This window comes from Bison bison, unplaced genomic scaffold (assembly GCF_000754665.1).
Source record: "Bison bison bison isolate TAMUID 2011002044 unplaced genomic scaffold, Bison_UMD1.0 scf7180017864303, whole genome shotgun sequence".
Taxonomy (NCBI): domain Eukaryota; kingdom Metazoa; phylum Chordata; class Mammalia; order Artiodactyla; family Bovidae; genus Bison; species Bison bison.
This window is the reverse complement of record NW_011494875.1, coordinates 2,261,962-2,281,568: the sequence shown is the minus strand read 5'-3', so window position 1 is coordinate 2,281,568 and position 19,607 is coordinate 2,261,962. Positions and strand designations below refer to the sequence as shown.

Below are 19,607 nucleotides of genomic sequence, written 5' to 3'. Positions count from 1 at the left end.
CCTTGATCAAAGAGTCACTGAGCTAGACTTGTGCTTCTCAGTTGTTCAAAGCTAAACAAGATATTGTGTTCACAGGGATACCATGCAGATGGTGATTAATATAAGAGTCTAGGTGGTTTGTAAGAGTTACCAAAGGGAAGAATAAATTGAATAAAAACACACAGGTGGTTTCTGTGTTCTATTTCTTAACCTGAATAACTTGTTCTACTTAACTTGAATAACTGGAATGTTTATTATACATTCTCCTATAAGTCTTACAAGTAAAAATCAAGGCCATTAGAATTTTTACCTTCTTCTGACCTTTAACTGGAACAAGTAAGCTGAATAAAATATACTAATGGCAACACACGAGAAGGAACATAAAAGTATTGATAATTCAAAGTTACTGACAATCTTTATAAAGTTCTGTACTTCACCTAAAGTGATCTGATGACATCACAATGGAGCTGTGGATACATCACAGGTAGCATAAATTATAACAGCTCTCGATACTCTGACTTGTAAAATAAGTTCTAAAGTATCCAAAAAAGTGACTTTACCCCAATTACTAACAGTGTTTAAACAAAATAGGTCCTTAAGATACAGCAGGCATATTCTTAAGTAATTTTTGCCCACTATTTGGATGCCTGAGGCCCTCTTTTTGGCTAAGACTGAATCTAGGCCCTTTTAAGTTTAAGCAATTCTTTTCTGAAAGATCTGTCCAAATAGCCACTGGGGATAACTTTGTAAAGAAAAATACTCTGCCCTCAGTGTGCTCTAGTGAGAGACTGAAAAGATACATCTCAGATGCCAAAAGATGTTAGAGAACATAAAGAAAGAAAGGAACATAAAGAATGCAGAGAAAGGTCTGAGCTATTTTGAAAAACATGGTCAGGGAAAAGTTTATAGGGTAGGTGACAACTGAGCATCACCCTTAAGGAAGATTTATTTACAGTTAAGGGCACTTCAGAGGGAACAGCAAGTACCAAGATTCTCATTTCAAGTGATACTTATCGCAGTGACTTGACATCGCTGGTCATATTTTCTTGCACACACCCTGCCTCCTTGGACAATGCTGTCCTTGAAGGTAAAACTCCCTTATTACTTAGGACACCATACATTTAAACATAGAGCTGAAGTTTCCAACCATTGTTTATACATGACTCACATCATAAATATTCCAAAAAGTTATGAACTTATGTTAAGAACGTTTTTCCTGATTAAAATCAAGATCTTTATATTTGGAGGATAATCTGCTAAAATCACAATGTTTCTCACGAAGACTAGTGGCTTTTAGTCACATTCTCCTAACTGCAAAATATATAACATGTTGACTTAAACCATTTGAGTCAGGCGTGGTAAAATTAGAAGTAACATTCCACATCTTGTTAAGATTCCTGTGGTTTAAAAAAACCTTCCAATGAGATAGCTACCAAAATATATGGTCATCTCTTTAGGATTTAGTACATTCCTAATACAAATACAAATATAAATCATCATCTGGCCTTTTGCTTCCACAGGTTGGTATTTAAATTCGTGCTCTCCAGTTTTCTACTTCTGTAACAACAAGCTCTTCAGCCAAACTTTTTGTATCAATGTCAGTAGAGCACCTAATGTTAGTTTTCCACAACTCTTTTTAAATTCTACAGTAACTACTTAAGATTTAGAATACATAACATACAGAGAAAGATAACACTTATCAGCTTAGGAAAAGCCACAGTCAAATTATAGATGAAGGCACTTCCTAATAATTTAGATATCGAATATAGCTCACCTGCTAAGAATGGTTGTGCCCCAGCCATTCTGTACCCTGCTCAGACCAACAGTGTCCTATTTCTTGTTTTTTTTTTTTCAGAACAGTCCAGATAACAAAGCATTAGTCACAGACACATGAACAAGGATCAGTAACAACTTGTCTGTTGCAACAAAGTCACAGCTTACCAAATAATTAACAATTGTGATGGTGTCATTGCTTGAGCCTTGAAAAAGTTAAAAAAATCTCACCAAAAGACAGGGAGTTTTTTCAACTATGTATTTTAATCAGTATGAATAGTTCCAAGCATTAAATAACACGGAAAAGACAAGCTCTCTAGTTTGAACTTAAGTAAATATTTCTGATTTTGAGCCAGGTACTCACTGAAGCCAAGGAAGTTTTCTTGATTATTTCTTCTGTTTCCTGTCTTCACTGTTCCTAAATTCCAAAAACAAGTCAGCCAGTAATTGAGTCCCAGTGACCCTGATATTGTTTTACCACCCTTTTGAAATAACCCTTTGAATACAGCAATGGGAAATTCAGCTTCCAACCAGTGGAACCTTCTCAGGGAAGCTCTTCTTGCCACTTTTGTTTCAAATTTGAATTTTTAACTGGGTTATTTCTCAACATACAGGAAATCAAACCACTTAAGTCCTGAAAAGGAGTGGAAAGCTTTCAAAGAAATATTTGAGAACATCTGCAAAAGGCAACTGGGACAACTGTACAAATAAATGAAGAATAAATCAATTCCATTTAAGTTATGAAAACATTTTTCCTTTAATTTATCCAAACATTTCATGTCCATTGTCATTTATTTAAGCAAATTTAAGCCCATAATATTAAATTCTAAAATATTACAATATTTACAAGACAGTTGGCAGAGAAAACTTGATGATATAAATACAAATACCATACTGTTTTTTAAAAAATACCTGCCAATAAAAATGGCAGACTGAATAGTTTTCTCTCTTTGAAGATCCTCGTTTATTTTTTAACGTAACGAGAAGTCCCTAATGGGGAAAGCACCTTATCTTAAATGTTCCACTATCATAGCTTTAGACCCTCAACATTCTTCTTCAAGTTCAGCAGCTCTTTTTCCTGCCTTCTTTTCTCCAGTTTGAAGGCTAATTTGTTAGCTTTCTTCTCCACTCTCCGTTCCTGTGCAAGAAAATGTTCATGTTATGAAAATCTTCACGCTGATGTAGACTAACTTTACAAAAGAAACTTCCCATGACCATACCTGCCCCGCCCCAGCTCCTTCTAGTTCTCACATCTGAGAGACTATTTTACCTTGCGCTCTTCTTTGATAGCTCGCTTTCGTGCTCTTTTGTCCTCTTTGCTTTCCCTTTTAGAACGTGGCTGGGTTGACGTCTTAGGGAGATCACTGTTATTAATCATCTGCATTCGTTCAACTTGCTTTGCTGTGAGTCCTTTCTTAGGTAAGACATTGAGAGGTATTCCTGTTTTAGAAGACAGTCGGATTTGTTTGGGCTGCAAGAAAGATAAAATGAAATTGGGTTATTTTCCACTCCTACTAAAAAACAGCTCACTAATGGCACATTTTGTTGCTTTTCATAATGGCACTGAAAGCCACAAAGAGGTAAAGCCCTGCGAAAATAATCTGTACGCTCCATTTCCTACACTGCACACTTCAAACAGCTCAGAACACGATGCCTTACCTTTGGTTGATATTTGATAAGCTGTGGATGGTTATATACATTTGAGTATGTACCTTAAAAAGAACACAAACACACAAAAATCATGTATTAACAAGTTCACTTTCAGTTCAGCAAAAACATCACCGAGTTCCTCCTATATTCTTTAGTATTTTCACAGTTCAAAATAACAATGGTGTCTGCTATATTTTTAAATACTTCGATTTACAACTAAGTAACTGAAATGAATAGTCACTGAAAGGACTGACGCTGAAGCTCCAAATCTTTGGCCACCTGATGTGAAGAGCTGATTCACTAGAAAAGACCCTGATGCTGGGAAACACTGAGGACAGGAGTTTGAGCAAACTGAGGGAGATAGTGAGGGTTCAGGGAAACCTGGTATGCTGCAGTTCCATGGGGTTACAAAGAGTCGGACACCACTTAGTGACTGAATAAAAACAAACTGAAATATTTTCCCAAAATATGTACTTTTCCAAAAAATCAATGTACTCAATACTTTAAAATTACTACCATACTTTCAGCAGTAAAACGGATACTTAAGATACTTACTACAAATAGATTCACAATCCCACTTTTCTTTGGCTTCTTCAAGCACTACAGTAACAGTCTCTTCCTCCTCAGACCCATCTAGCTCATTCACTGGCAGGTCCTGATCCTCGAAGGGTTCAAGAGTATTCAGTTTTACACAACTTTTGGTTGAGTTTTCCAAAATGAAGATAGAGGAGGGGGAAAAAAATACCACTTATTATTACACTATATGTTACTGAAACTGCACTAAAGAGCTAAGGAAACAACAGCCTTTTTTCAAATTCACACACTCATTTGCCCCATCTGCTACTTACTGTCACAATTAGCTCTATCCAGCCTTGCATTTCCCCTGCCATTCTGCTGACAGGAAGGAAAAACCTATCTGTATCTTTACACAGTTTTAGCACATTAAACAAGATCGAAGTTTTCCTATATAACATTATCTTTTTTAAAGCCTTGAAAAGCATTAGCCCATCTGTCTCATGAAAGTATTAAATAACTCAAAAAATGTAACCCTTGTCCTGCACTGGGATCTACCTATGATAGTCATCAGGCAACACAGACCTTTTGAGCAGATGTAAACACCTCATTAGTTTCTCTCAGAGAAATCACCTTGATGTGGATGATGATTTACCAAACGTTCGGCTACAAAGTTACGCTAATCAGGTTGAAGAGACAAACTCTGATCTACTTCTCAGAACACCTTTTCATGAAGATGAAGAGTATATATACTGAGAAGTCAGAATGAGTCTTCAGCCGAAGAGGCTAGAAGCACCATATCCTCCAAGTGCATGTGACCTTGTACTTTAACCCTGTGATTCCATCACGACTCTCAGGTCAAAGCTACAGAAAGTGGCTCTCAGTGTTTCCACTTACTGTTATATTCAGCTTCGGGACTCTTAATAGCAAAATATGAGCAAAAGGTTAGGGAAAATGTATTATTTTCAAAATATGGATTCTGACTGAGTAGTTTTTGAGATTCTGCTGTGCAATTACAGACTATTTGAAAATGAAAACAAGCAAGAAGTCAAATAAAAGTCATCATACTTCTCTGCCTTCTCTTTATAGTAGTCATTCAAAACTTCCTCTAAGCGATTACTGTCTACTTGAATTGAACCTTCCAGTTCAGCATTATCCAGAGCTCCAATTTCATCATCATCATATTGCTCATAAAACTTGAATGTAAAGAGAAAACATAACATGAAAAGTGAATGTGAAGACTATGGCATTTAAATGTTAATTTTACATTTTACTCCTGTACAACATTTAAGTCCTACCATGAGATCACAACTACTAATAAAGTATTAGGAGAGATTTAGCACCATAATAATACGATGTGGAAGACATTCTACTCAGCATTCTAAAACTGACATCAAGACTGAAAATAGGCTTTCATTTAACATGAAAATGACCACTGATATAAGAGAAAACGCCTACACAATGGGAGAAAATATTTGCAAATGTTAAGATCGTTAAGAGGTTAATACACAATATACATAAACAGTTCATAAACTCAACATCAAAACAAACAAAAAAAAAGCCCAAATAATCTGATTAAAAATGGGAAGAAGACATAAACAGACATTATTCCCAAGAGGAAATGCAGATGGTCAACAGGCCATAAAAGATGTTCAAAACTGCCAATTAGCAGGGAAATGCAAACCAAAACCACAATGTGGTATCACCTCATACCTGTTTGAATGGCTATCAGAAACAATAAAAATAACAAATACTGGTGAGGATGTGGAGAAAAGGGAATCCTTGTACACTGTTGATAGGAATGCAAATAGGCGTAGCCAATGTAGAAAACACTATGGAAGCTTCTCAAAAAACTAAAACAGAATTACCATTATGACCCAGCAATTCCACCTCAGGGTATATATTTGAAAGAAACAAAAACACTAACTTGGAAAGATGTGTGTATCCCAATGTTCACAGAAGCACTATTTATAATAGCTAAGGCATAGAAGGAACCTAATGAGTGAACTCCGGGAGTTGGTGATGGACAGGGAGGCCTGGCATGCTGCGATTCATGGGGTCGCAAAGAGTCGGACACGACTGAGCAACTGATCTGATCTGAAGCACCCATCAACAGATGAATAAAGATGCGGTATGTGTATACACATGTATAAACACACACACACAAGAATACTACTCAGACATAAAAAAGAATGAAATTTTGCCATTTGCATCAACATGGACGGACTTGAAGGGTATTATGCTAAGTGAAAGACAAATACTGTATGATATTGCTTATATGCAGAACCTAAGAAAATGCAATCAACTAGTGAATACAAAAAAGACTCAATACGGAGTACAAACTAGTGGTTACCAGTGGAGAGGGAAAGGACAAGGGGAAAATAGGGGCAGATTAAGATGCATAAACTATTAGGTATAAAATAAGGACATACTGTACAACATGGGAGAATACAGCAAATATTTTACAACTATAAATATTTTATAATAAATATAAATGGAATATAATCTTTAAAATTGTGAATCACTATACTATACACCTGTTATTTATATAACATTGTACATCCATTTAATTTTTAAAATGAAAGGAGGTTATTCTGTTCAGCTTGAACAAATCCTAGGCAGAAATCTTTACCTCAGAATATTTCAGATACTTCCATAGTCACTGATTATGCAAGCTAATAGACTGTGTAAATAAACGGTGTTAATGCACAAATTTCACTCTTTGTTTAGATGATGTTTACTGTATTATTCAAATGCTGTAAACACTGTCAGGCTTTGTGAAAGAATTAAGCAAGGGGTGATGTAACTCCTGAAAAGTGAGGTTATTAGTAACAGTTTGCCTAGTTCTTGGAGAAAAGAGGGAAATGAATACTCGCTGAAAAGGCAAAGTTAAAACCTTTATCTTAGGTATTTCTTGAAGGAATTTATTCATCATTTACTTAACAGTCTGAATTCCTGACATATGCCAGATACCATATTAGGTCTTGGGATATAACAGTAAGAAAAACACTCAAAAAAAAAAGAAAAGGGAAAATGGAATTTTGTTTATGCCCAGGCCAATGCTTGAAGATAGCATACTCTTAGAGATTAGGATCAGAGAGGTTCAAAATCAAATTATCAGATTCTACGAGGAATGTCAGGAGGTTTGATCAGTCACTTTCTGACTTAAACACATTCTTTCCAGAATGAAAACTGGGGCCATTTTATGATCTGTTATTAAAAGACACAGTCTGACACTGAAAATTCTAGCTTTGGGTTCCAATGTCATAATGTGTACTAGGAATTGGTGTTAAAAGGCTCCCCATTTGGAAACCTTACCTTTTCAAACCTCTCATCATGTAGGGTCAGCTGTTCATTCCTCCTCATGACTGAGGACGTCAAGGAATATTCAGTAAAGCGACTTTTTGTTTCCTCTTCCCAGAAGAAGTGATTTTCTATAGCCCCAAGAGGTTTTCCAGGGGCAGACATATCCTCATCTGATGAGCCTGCACGGTCATATCTATCATCATCACTACCTCCTTCCTTCTCATCATCCACATCTTCCCACTCACTGTCATCTTCAGCCTCAGATTTCCTAAAGTCAGAGCCATAAATTAACTGTCAAAACAACTTGAAAAACAACAGAACCAAATGACTTTACACAAGTAAAATTTGAGGGTATTTCAGGCAGGATCCTTGTTTAGGCAAGAACAGCTGTGCTGCTTGACCTGTATGATTTGCTTGGAAAAGTAATGAACTAGCAATCAAGCGACTTGGACTTTAGCCCCATCTATTGATGGCTTGTAGGGACCTCAAGTCTTACATTTTCTATCCTAAAATGAGAAGACTCAGACCAAATGCTCTCAAAGGTCTCTTCCAGCTGTAACTAATGGTTATAGACCTATGGAAGCAACAGTCAGGGCATTCCTGCTTCAAAACAAACCACACATACTGTATCTCCATTCCCTCTTCCTCTTCTGTTGGCTTATTGGCCTGAAGAATGAAATCATCTTCAAGTAAATTATCCGGATTATCAAAATCAAAATCATCATCAAGAGCTGCAACAATGTCAGGATCAAAATCTAACCGAGGTCCTAGAAGGAAAACAAAAATTGAGCAGTAATTCCCAAGAAAGCATGATTCATTCACTTAACTAATATAATTCGGCAGCTATTACATGCCTGACTCTATATACTGAGGATAAAACAGTGATTAAAATTTTTAAAAGTTCAGGAATAAAAACATAACTGCAAGAAAATTTAAAAAAGAAAAAGTCCCTCTGGTTCGAATACCCACTGGGTAAAACACAGATCTAAAATATTAAGCTGTGTCTATTTAGAAAAATTCAAAGCTTTTACCCGCAGGATAAAATTGGGCTTTAAATTCACCTGTTAGAAGAAACAAATTATTAGGCTGGTACAAAAGTAATTGTGGTTTTGGACTGTGAATTTTAAATCATTATAACTAGGCTCAAACACATCTTTATTAATAGGAACCATTATAATCAACACATTTTTGCTAACGAGAAATAAGCTTATTTCTATACTGTAAAAATCCATGATTCAGGATTCAATGAACTCTTCAGTTCAGTTCAGTGGCTGAGTCGTGTCCGATTCTTTGCAACCCCATAAATCGAAGCATGCCAGGCCTCCCTGTCCATCACCAACTCCCGGAGTTCACTCAGACTCACATCCATCGAGTCAGTGATGCCATCCAGCCATCTCATCCTCTGTTGTCCCCTTCTCCTCCTGCCCCCAATCCCTCCCAGCAACAGAGTCTTTTCCAATAAGTCAACTCTTCACATGAGATGGCCAAAGTATTGGAGTTTCAGCTTTAGCATCATTCCCTCCAAAGAAATTCCAGGGCTGATGTCCTTCAGAATGGACTGGTTGGATCTCCTTGCAGTCCAAGGGACTCTCAAGAGTCTTCTCCAACACCACAGTTCAAAAGCATCAATTCTTCGGCGCTCAGCCTTCTTCACAGTCCAACTCTCACATCCATACATGACCACAGGAAAAACCATAGCCTTGACTAGACAGACCTTTGTTGCCAAAGTAATGTCTCTGAAAGCATTTTCTACATCCTATTGGTTGTGGAAGTATTTTCCCTGCAAAGTTGTTGAAACGCTTGAAGAAGTGGTAGTCAGTTGGCGAGAAGTCAAGCGAATGTGGCATATGAAGTCCAACTTTGTAGCCCAATTCATTCAGCTTCTGAAGTGTTGATTGTGTGACGTGTGATCAAGTGTTGCTGTGGAGAACTAGGCCCATTCTGTGACCAATACTGGCTGCAGGCTTTGTAGTTTTTGGTGTATCTCATTGATTTGCTGAGCATACTTCTCAGCTGTAATGGTTTTGCTGAGATTCAGAAAGCTGCAATGGATCAGGCCAGCAGCAGACCACCAGTGATCATGACCTTTTTTTGGGTGCAAGTTTTACTTTGGGAAGTGCTTTGGAGCTTCTTCTCCATTCAACCACGGAGCTGATCATCCCCAGCTGCTGTATCAAATCCACTTTTTCACTGTATGCCACAATCTGATCAAGAAATGGTTCACTGCTGCATACAATAAAAGACACTTCAAAACGATTTTTTTGAGTTTCAGTCAGCTCACAAGGCACCCACTTATCAAGCTTTTTCACCTTTCCAATTTGCTTCAAATGTCGAATGACAGTAGAATGGTCAACACCGAGTTCTTGGCAACTTCTTGTGTAGCTGTAAGAGGATCAGCTTTGATGGCTGCTCTCAGTTGGCCACTATCAACTTCCTCTCATCAGCCACTATGCTCCCTCATCTTCAATGCTCTCGTCTCCTTTGCAAAACTTCTTGAACTACTACTGCACTGTAAGTTGCTTAGCAGTTCCTGGGCCTAATGAGTTGCTGATGTTGTGAATTGTCTCCACTGCTTTACGACCATGACCCACTTCTGAACTCCAATAAAAAAAAAAATCGCTCAAATTTGCTTTTTGTCAAATATCATTTCTACAGTCTAAAATAAACATGAAATGAACAGCAAGTAATAAGTCATTAGTATAAAAACACATAAAGCAGGAAATGCACATTAAAATGATGTATAACATAACCACTTTTGCTAAAGAATGGATTCCCATATCAAAGGGCAAAGTTCAATAATGCAAATCACAATTACTTTTGCACCAACCTAACAAATATCTGTAGCCTGTGAAACTCCTGTCTTTTCAGACTCTTTGTCTTTCCAGACTATGAGATTTTATCAAATCCCAACCTGTTTCTTTAGCTGTGTTCTTCTGTATGTAAAAATATTAAGAGTCCTAGAAACACTTTCAAGTTCAAACCTATAAACTGACATGGCTTTCAACACCCTTCACAGAGTGGCCATTACTTGACCTCCAGCCTTGTTTTACATTAACCCTTACCCTTCATTCCAGGCCTACTACAGATAAAAGGTGTGTAGATTCCTATATTTATGCTTTTTCTTGGAATATCCTCTCTTCCCCACCCTATCCCATCTACCTACTTAAGTTCTAAGACATCAACCACGACATCTTTGGGGCTTCACAACAATTCATTCATTTGTACTATGATTGAAATTTCCCATTCTTTGTCTATCTTTCCCACCTGATGATAATTAAGAGGTCAGAGACAATGTTTTTTTCTGATTTAACCCAAACTCGGTCATAGTGCAACTAAAAAATCTGCAGAATGGATTAAATGAATGAATGACACATGGCAAGTGTTGGTCAATAATTAAGGCAGTTTAGTAGGAAATATCAAACACCACATCTGTTGACTTCTGTTTGTTCATTTTAGTCCTGGTACTGCAAAAAAGAACCCAAACATGATTAATTTTTGGTGTATCTAGAATAGACGGTACGATGGACTTCTATGAAATACTTCTCTACACTCTTGGGAGAAATTCTGAAAGCACACAGATTAAGTATTCTCATGACTGCACCACACGAATGTAAGGCTACCTGAGTTACCACTGTTTCCTTTGTGAGAGGTTAGGTCAAGGCTAAAATTCCCCTACTAGATCACCAAAAATAATCTTCCCACTTTTCTCTCCAAATAGGAACTTTAAAGATTAAGAATTTGATGACAATAAAGAGACACTGATCACTGTTACCCTTCCTAATTTAATGATCTCTAATCTGAATTCAAACACATCTCAATTGTTCCAACACTTTATCAGGTACAGAAAAACTTTGTATCGTTACTATATGTTGCTTTTTGTAAAATACAGCTCTGTCCACCTGAAGTTAAAATTATACATACCTGAAACAGGAGCTGCTTTATTTAACAATCCAACATCTTCCTCAAACTCTGATGCAAACACTGAGGAAGGCAACTTAATTCCACTGGTCTTGAAAAATAAATTATGCAATGGTTAGATTTATTTAGAAATACTTTTGAACTACTAAGAGTTGAAGTGCCCCCCGAATTCACGTCCATCCAGTTCAGAAAGTGACCTGGTTGGAAACAGGTTCCTCATAGATGTAATGAGTTGAGATGAGATGATACTGGATGATGGTGTGTCCTTATAAGGAGGCCACGCAAAGACAATAAGACACACAGGGAGAAAGGCATATGAAGATGGAGGAAGACTGGAGTGCTATGCCTACAGGCAACAGAAAACTAAGGATTGCTGGCAACTACCAGAAATTAGGAGACAGGCATAAAAAGATTCTTTCTGAGGCCCCGAAAAGGAACAACCTTCCAAAAATTTGCTTTCGGACTTCTTGTGACAGAATACATCCCCGTTGTTTTAAGCCACCCAGTGGTAATATGTGGTAATTTGTTACGGCAGTTCTACTAACACAACCATATTCTGCATTGTCTCACTTATACTCCAGTTACCAATTTTGAACATGTATATCCCCATCATGTCAAAAGCACCTTCTCTGTAATACTTCACAAAACTTAATCTAGTATATCACTTCACTTAATCCTATCGACTCCATGAGTTGTCAGCATGTTTTAGTCAAACACAAGCTAAGAAAGGTTAAATGGCATGACTGCCTGAGACTAGTTAAGTGAGGTTTGGAGGATTCAATCCTGGTCTCACAACTCCACTCTTCAAATTTCAAAACAAAATTAGTCTTTTCCTACCTAAACCAGAGGTAACGTCCTCATCTCTGGTATTGGCACAACTTTTCTCTGAATTGGTTGCTTAAATCCTAGGAAGATCATAAATCACTGTTATCCACTCATTGTTTTGAACTTCTGCATACAGTTACTTCATATCTATTTTCTGGGCACCATCTTACTCATGGCTAACCAGGGCACAGATGACAGTTAGATGTTGCTTAATCTACATCTAGTCCAATCTTTTATTCAGTTCAGTCATGTCCGACTCTTTGAGACACCATGAACTGCAGCATGCCAGGCTTCCCTGTCCATCACCAACTCCCCGAGTTTATTCAAACTCATGTCCATTGCATCGGTGATGCCATCCAACCATCTCATCCTCTGTCATCCCCTTCTCCCACCTTTAATCTTTCCCAGCATCAGGGTCTTTTCAAATGAGTCAGTTCTTCACATCAGGTGGCCAAAGTATTGGAATTTCAGCTTCAGCATCAGTCCTTCCAATGAACATTGAGGACTGATTTCCTTTAGTATGGACTGGTTGGATCTCCTTGCAGTCCAAGGGACTCTCAAGAATCTTCTCCAACACCACAGTTCAAAAACATCAATTCTTTGGCGCTCAGCTTTCTTTATAGCCCAACTCTCACATCAATACGTGACTACTGGAAAAGCCATAGCTTTGACTAGTCAGATCTTTGTTGGCAAAGCAATGTCTCTGCTTTTTAATATGCTGTCTAGATTGGTCATAACTTTCCTTCCAAGAAGCAAGTGTCTTTAAATTTCATGGCTGCAATCACCATCTGCAGTGATTTTGGAGCCCCCAAAAATAAAGTCTGTCACTATTTCCACTGTCTCCCCATCTATCTGCCATGAAGTGATGGGACCAGATGCCATGATCTTCATTTTCTGAATGCTGAATTTTAAGCCAACTTTTTCACTCTTCTCTTTCACTTTCACCAACAGGTCTTTAGTTCTTCGTTTTCTGCCATAATGGTGGTGTCATCTGCATATCTGAGGTTATTGATATTTCTTCCAGCAATCCTGATTCCAGCTTGTGCTTCTTCCAGCCCAGCATTTCTCATGATGTACTCTGCATATACGTTAAAGGAGCAGGGTGACAATATACAGCCTTGACGGACTCCTTTTCCTATCTGGAACCAGTCTGTTGTTCCATGTCCAGTTCCAACTGTTGCTTCCTGACCTGCATACAGATTTCTCAAGAGGCAGGTCAGGTGGTCTGGTATTCCCATCTCTTTCAGAATTTTCCAGTTTGTTGTAATCCACATAGTCAAAGGCTATTACTGCCAGATTAAAACTCCTTGTCTACTCTATGTGTCCAGATTCCTTACTGTTACTCAGTAATGGAACCTCCACATAAAATCAAGTCCAGTTCCTTACATCATGGACTAATTCAAAGTAATTTATGGAGCACAAATGTGCTAGACACAATGACCCACAATACTACCTCATGTCCCTTCCTTCTGACTAGAATGATCCTACTCTCTTCAACAGACTCCACCCTTTTTAGTGGCCAGCTCAGTTTCTTCATTCTCCATGAAGCTCTTCTTGATTACTGTTCTGGAACATTCCTGTGTCAACTCTCTCATTCTGCACACCGTACAATCTACTTCAACATGGGCTGGCAGATATTTTCTGACTGGTCCCTAAGCTTTAGTTTCATCTTTTCAACTACACAGTTGATAATGTAAGAGTCCCCACAATGTGTTCTCTGCCCATGGACCTCAAAACTGTCCCATCCTCGGTCAAGGAGCAGGCAGGAAGCCAAGATGCACACACTCACTGGCTCACAGACACAGCCTGCTGAAAGCCACTGAAGAGCACGAGTGCCTACGTAGTAAGCTGTCAGGGCTTCTAAAGAGTTTTTCAGGCGCATAAACATGGGCAAAGATCTGGCTTTCTGCTGTAGAATCCTATTTCTTAAAAAATGTACTCAGATATAGTTCACATATTACAGTTCAGCCATTTAAAGTGCATAATTTAATCACTTTGGTACATATTACAATAACTTTTTAAAAACTGTGGTAAAATATGTACTTTTAAGACACTTTGTGATTATCTATCCTTGGACTCTGGGGTTAAAAAGAGGATAACCTTGTGCTTAATGAATTACCTTTGGAGAAAAGAATCATATATATAGAGTTTAGACAGTAATTACATTTTGGATAAATGCCTGTGACTTTTTTACTGGTTGCAACGATTCTGAATTGCTCTCTGCTGTGACAACACCTACTTTGCTTCATGAAAAAATCAGGGACTGACCACACATTACTAATTTCTTCACTGCCTTTCTGTACTGCTTTACTTTCTGTTTTTAGGGCATATTCAGTACTCCTGGTTTACTCACTTTGGTTGTTTGTTACACATTACAGTAAGAAACACATAGGACCCATCCATATTTTTGCATCATGCTACTGAAAACCAATGGCACTTGTTTTTCCAACATAATCCACATAGCCTTATAAATATCACTGAAGTGCCCTTCAATAGTCCTATTCTGTTAGAAGAGTTAATTAGATAGTGGTTACTTTTATCCAAAATTAATTAAACAATCTTTTACTGGCCAATACAATTTAGCCGGAAGAATGTTAGGAGTTCACAAAAATACACAGAACTGTACAAAAAAGACCTTCATGACCCAGATAATCACGATGGTGTGATCATTCACCTAGAGCCAGATATCCTGGAATGTGAAGTCAAGTGGGCCTTAGAAAGCATTATTACGAACAAAGCTAGTGGAGGTGATGGAATTCCAGTTGCTATTTCAAATCCTGAAAGATGCTGTGAAAGTGCTGCACTCTCACTTTATGCCAGCAAATATGCCAGCAAATTTGGAAAACTCAGCAGTGGCCACAAGACTGGAAAATGTCAGTTTGCCTTCCAATCCCAAAGAAAGGCAATGCCAAAAAACGCTCACACTACCACATAATTGCACTCATCTCACACGCTAGTAAAGTAATGCTCAAAATTCTCCAAGCCAGGCTTTAGCAGTACATGAACCGTGAACTTCCAGATGTTCAAGCTGGTTTTAGAAAAGGCAGAAGAACCAGATATCAAATTGCAAACATCTGCTGGATCATTGAAAAAGAAAGAAAGTTCCAGAAAAACATCTATTTCTGCTTTATTGACTATGCCAAAGCCTTTGACTGTGTGGATCACAAGAAACTGTGGAAAATTCTGAATGAGATGGGAATACCAGACCACCTGACCGGCCTCTTGAGAAATTTGTACGCAGGTCAGGAAGCAACAGTTAGAACTGGACATGGAACAACAGACTGGTTCCAAATAGGAAAAGGAGTCCGTCAAGGCTGTATATTGTCACCCTGCTCCTTTAATGTATATGCAGAGTACATCATGAGAAACGCTGGGCCGGAAGAAGCACAAGCTGGAATCAAGATTGCTGGAAGAAATATCAATAACCTTAGATATGCAGATAACACCACCCTTATGGCAGAAAGTGAAGAGGAACTAAAAAGCCTCTTGATGAAAGTGAAAGAGCAGAGTGAAAAAGTTGGCTTAAAGCTCAACATTCAGAAAATGAAGATCATGGCATCTGGTCCCATCACTTCATGGCAGACAGATGGGGAAACAGTGGAAACAGTGTGAGACTTTATTTTCTCCAAAATCACTGCAGATGGTGACTGCAGCCATGAAATTAAAAGATGCTTATTCCTTAGAAGGAAAGTTATGACCAGCTTAGATAGCATATTCAAAAGCAGAGACATTACTTTGCAGGCAAAGGTCCGTCTAGTCAAGGCTATGGTTTTTCCAGTAGTCATGTATGGATGTGAGAATTGGACTGTGAAGAAGGCTGAGTGCCAAAGAATTGATGCTTTTGAACTGTGGTGTTGGAGAAGACTCTTGAGAGTCCCTTGGACTGCAAGGAGATCCAACCAGTCCATTCTGAAGGAGATCAGCCCTGGGATTTCTTTGGAGGGAATGATGCTAAAGCTGAAACTCCAGTACTTTGGCCACCTCATGCGAAGAGTTGACTCACTGGAAAAGACTGTGATGCTGGGAGGGATTGGGGGCAGGAGGAGAAGGGGATGACAGAGGATGAGATGGCTGGATGGCATCACTGACTCGATGGACGTGAGTCTGAGTGAACTCCGGGAGTTGGTGATGGACAGGGAGGCCTGGCATGATGCGATTCATGGGGTTGCAAAGGGTCAGACAAGACTGAGCGACTAAACTGAACTAAGCAAGAAGTATGGACTGGAGGAGCTTATGATCACATCTTCCCCAAGGAAAAAGTCTAGACTATGACAGGACTGGAGAAGAGAAGCAGCAGAAATTGATGCTTTTTGTATCTCTACTTTCTGTCTATAAACCCAATATATTCATCTTTTTTTTTTTAAGTGCCAAAAGTGATATAAAGGTTTAACAAGAAAATTTACTATACACTAGTACTAAATTAAAAAGACGGACTTTCCTGGTAGTATAGTGGGTGAGAATCTGCCTGCCATTGCAGAGGACATGGGTTTGATTCCAGGTCTGGAAGATCCCACCTGCTGTGGGATCAGCTAAGCCTGTGCTTAGAGCCCATGAGCAGCAACTACTGAGCGCAGATTCAGCTCTCTAGCTGACACCATTTCTTGCCTCAAACAGTTACCTTGATTTAAAAGTGGTGGTTTACTCACTCACGGACCCTCACACACACTCACACTTGACTTGCTAAAGAGTCTTACTGAAGTTACTAAAGGCTCTTCTCTCCCATCTCCCCTGTAAGGTGCGCCGAAGGGACTTGTGGGAATGAGCTCCAAGGGCCCAGACGTTTCCTTCAGGTGCTGCAGGTAGTCGTAGTCGTCGTCAAAGAACACTCCATACTTCCTCTGCTCTGCTCGCCTTTCTTCATCTTTTATCTAGGATAATAAACAAAATGGACATAGTAACTACTCCAAGGATAAAACCCAGGAACCTTCCAATGAGCACAGCTTTCAGAACATGGGGCAGATGACCCATGAACACTCTGGCTGATAGGAATGAGACAAAGACTTCTTGACAAACTCAGGAAACACAGGATGCCACATAAAATTAAAATGGAATGAAAACTGTTTCTCCTTCCATTAGATACTTCTGTGCAACAATTCAAGCCAAGAAACACACACACACTATTTTACCATGTCATGTGGAGAATTAAAAGACTAGGGCTCACTGGAAGGTAAGTACAATTTCCTGAATGTATACGCAAAGAAACTTCTCAAGGCATAACACCAATTGGCTTTACAACAAAGCTAAATATGCCTGGGTTCCCCAATACTTCCTTCCACATTACCCACACTTAACAAGTATACTCTGACTGATAATTACCAAATCAACCTTTTAAAAGCTCCCTTGCATTTTCTAAAGCTAACTCATGAGTTTTACATTTCATGAGATGACCAGGAGGCAAAAATACAGTTTGTGGTTATGAAATGCCAATATCTCATGGAAAGCAAAGACTGAGCATATGGTTGTGCCCTAAATAACCCAATAAAGCATTGTTGCTGATGGATTAGTGAATATTTTCCATTACTCTACAAGACTGCTCACTTAAACATCTCCAATAAAAATATTCTCTCAATCAAAATAAACATGCATGATGTTAAAATGAACATATTTACTGAGAATTAAATCACATATTTTGTTTCCCAGAAGATCAGTTATCTGAGAACAGCAGCTGACTAATATAATTAAAAACGATCAACAATCCACCTACAAACTTACTGGCTATAGAACAGGACCTACCTTCTGTGTAGGCAACAGAACCCTCTGGGGTGCAGTCTCGTCTGCTGCTAAAGGATCTCTTTGGCTCCGGTGGACCAGGTGAAAAGACACAGCTTTCTTCTTCTCTATAAAGGGCTTTTTCTTCCTGTGAGGCTTCAAAGAAACAGAATCACAGTAATAAATCAGAACAACAGCAAAAAATAGTTTATATCCCACACAGGCATCTTCAATAAGTTATGGAAAGGATCAACAGATTGTCAAAACCTGCACTTTCAGGGCAGGCAACATCAACTATGTTAAAAAAAAAAAAAAAAAGGCAAAACAAAACAAACTACCTTCCTTCAACAAACCTTTTTTGGGAGGTACTCCGTGCCAAACCTAGTTATAGGTGCTGGGAATATAGCAATGGGAAAGTTAAAGTTCCTGTTCTCCACAAGCAAATCACCGAGAACCGGGTTTCAGGTGAAGGCAAGCAAAAGGAAACACAGGGATGGGTAACGACTCAACAGTTACTTTCAAGTGGGGGCTCAGAGAAGGTCCCTCTGAGTCTGAACCAGAATGGTTCACACCACCACAGGAAAATCTGAGGAAGAGTTACAAGCAGGAGAAACACTTCCTGTACCAACTATTAATACCATGACACAACAGCTGAAATTGAAATACAAGATTCACCATCGTTCTACCTTCTCGTTTCACTGCACAACCTCGAGTTTCTAAACTGAAAGATCATTCCAGTTGAGTAGGCCCAATCTTAGAAGCTCCTCTTCCCCAGAGTAGACAGATGAGCAGACACCTGCCACTGCAACGTCTGGAGAGACGAGCAAACCCCTCTCCGCCTGACGTCACGGAGCACTGGGTGTCGCATCTGTGTGCCTTGTTATAGGTTTTTAGGCCTCTAGGAGGGTAAAGGTTAGGCCATCCTCTTCTGTCTACTCCACAGGCACGCTAGGCCGCAGAAGCCCCACTCTAAACCGCAAACTATGCCCGCGGTGGTGAGGGTGACCCAAACTGGGACAATGGGCCAAAAGCCGCCTGCCTTCACCTTCGGACGTGCCATCCCAGTTCCAGGATGCAGAAGCCGTTGGCTTAGGGGACCCAGCCTGGCCTCTGCCAAACCAGGGCGCCCCAACTCCTACTTACCATGCTTGCAGCCGCGCCGCACTCACGCCAAACAGGGACGACAGCACTCTCCTAGTCGGACGGAAGGTGACAGGGGATCTCCCGAACGCCTCTGGGAATCAGCTCACCTCCCAGTCTTTGCTCCACTCCACACGTGCGGCTCCAGGAACCGGCTGGAAATCACTCAGCAGGCCATGGAAACGGACCAATCGCCGAAAGGCTGAAGGATCACGGCCGGAAATTACGAAAAGCTCACTCCGGCTCAAGGATCGCGAGAAACTATTGGTGGGTGGGGCTGTTTCCACTCCCGGGAGGGCGGGTCTTTTCTGTCCGTAATTAAATCATCTGGGGAAGGGAGTCGTGGGCGCTTGTGCGAGATGAGGCGCGAAAAGGGGTCGCTGTTTATGGGCGAACTTGCTTTTATATCGCCCTCTGCTCAGAACAGAAGCCACGGATCTAGCATCCCCATTGACAGTTGTATTTCCTGCCTATTCCTCGCCGTAAACAAGACAAACAGAACACACAAATAAACTGCACAAAAGAAAGGTGGCCACTCTCCTGGGTCCTCGACGTTTCAAGTTCCCTTTTTGGGTGGGACGCAGAGCTGGTTGCCTTAGCAACGGAGGATCCTCAGTTCAGTCTCTCAGTCGTGTCCTACTCTTTGCGACCCCATGGACTGCAGCACGCCAGGCTTCCCTGTCCATCACCAACTCCCAGAGCTCACTCAAACTCATGTCGATTGAGTCTGTGATGCCATCCAACCATCTCATCCTCTGTCGTCCCCTTCTCCCACCTTCAGTCTTTCCCAACAT

The 19,607-nt window shown here is 39.6% G+C and overlaps 1 protein-coding gene across 1 annotated transcript; it reads right to left on the bottom strand.

The window, feature by feature from the left end:
* Positions 1-1,997: 1,997 nt before the first annotated feature.
* On the bottom strand, positions 1,998-19,024 carry LTV1 (LTV1 ribosome biogenesis factor). Its single transcript, XM_010851482.1, has 11 exons — positions 18,817-19,024; positions 17,698-17,829; positions 16,659-16,832; positions 11,143-11,230; positions 7,847-7,988; positions 7,234-7,489; positions 4,984-5,111; positions 3,958-4,097; positions 3,412-3,464; positions 3,023-3,223; positions 1,998-2,890 (listed from the first exon to the last, which is right to left on the bottom strand). Exons 1-11 carry the CDS (start codon positions 18,817-18,819, stop codon positions 2,780-2,782), a joined length of 1,428 nt encoding a protein of 475 aa, XP_010849784.1. The 5' UTR covers positions 18,820-19,024; the 3' UTR covers positions 1,998-2,779.
* Between the last annotated feature and the right edge of the window lie 583 nt (positions 19,025-19,607).

What these genes read in the sequence shown, in the direction of transcription:
- LTV1 (XM_010851482.1), bottom strand. An exon ending in GAAGAGGGAATGGAGATACA is followed by an intron (nt 7,490 to 7,846) that starts GTATGTGTGGTT and finishes CTCTGACTTTAG; the next exon opens with GAAATCTGAGGCTGAAGATG. An exon ending in ATGATGAGAGGTTTGAAAAG is followed by an intron (nt 5,112 to 7,233) that starts GTAAGGTTTCCA and finishes TTTACATTCAAG; the next exon opens with TTTTATGAGCAATATGATGA.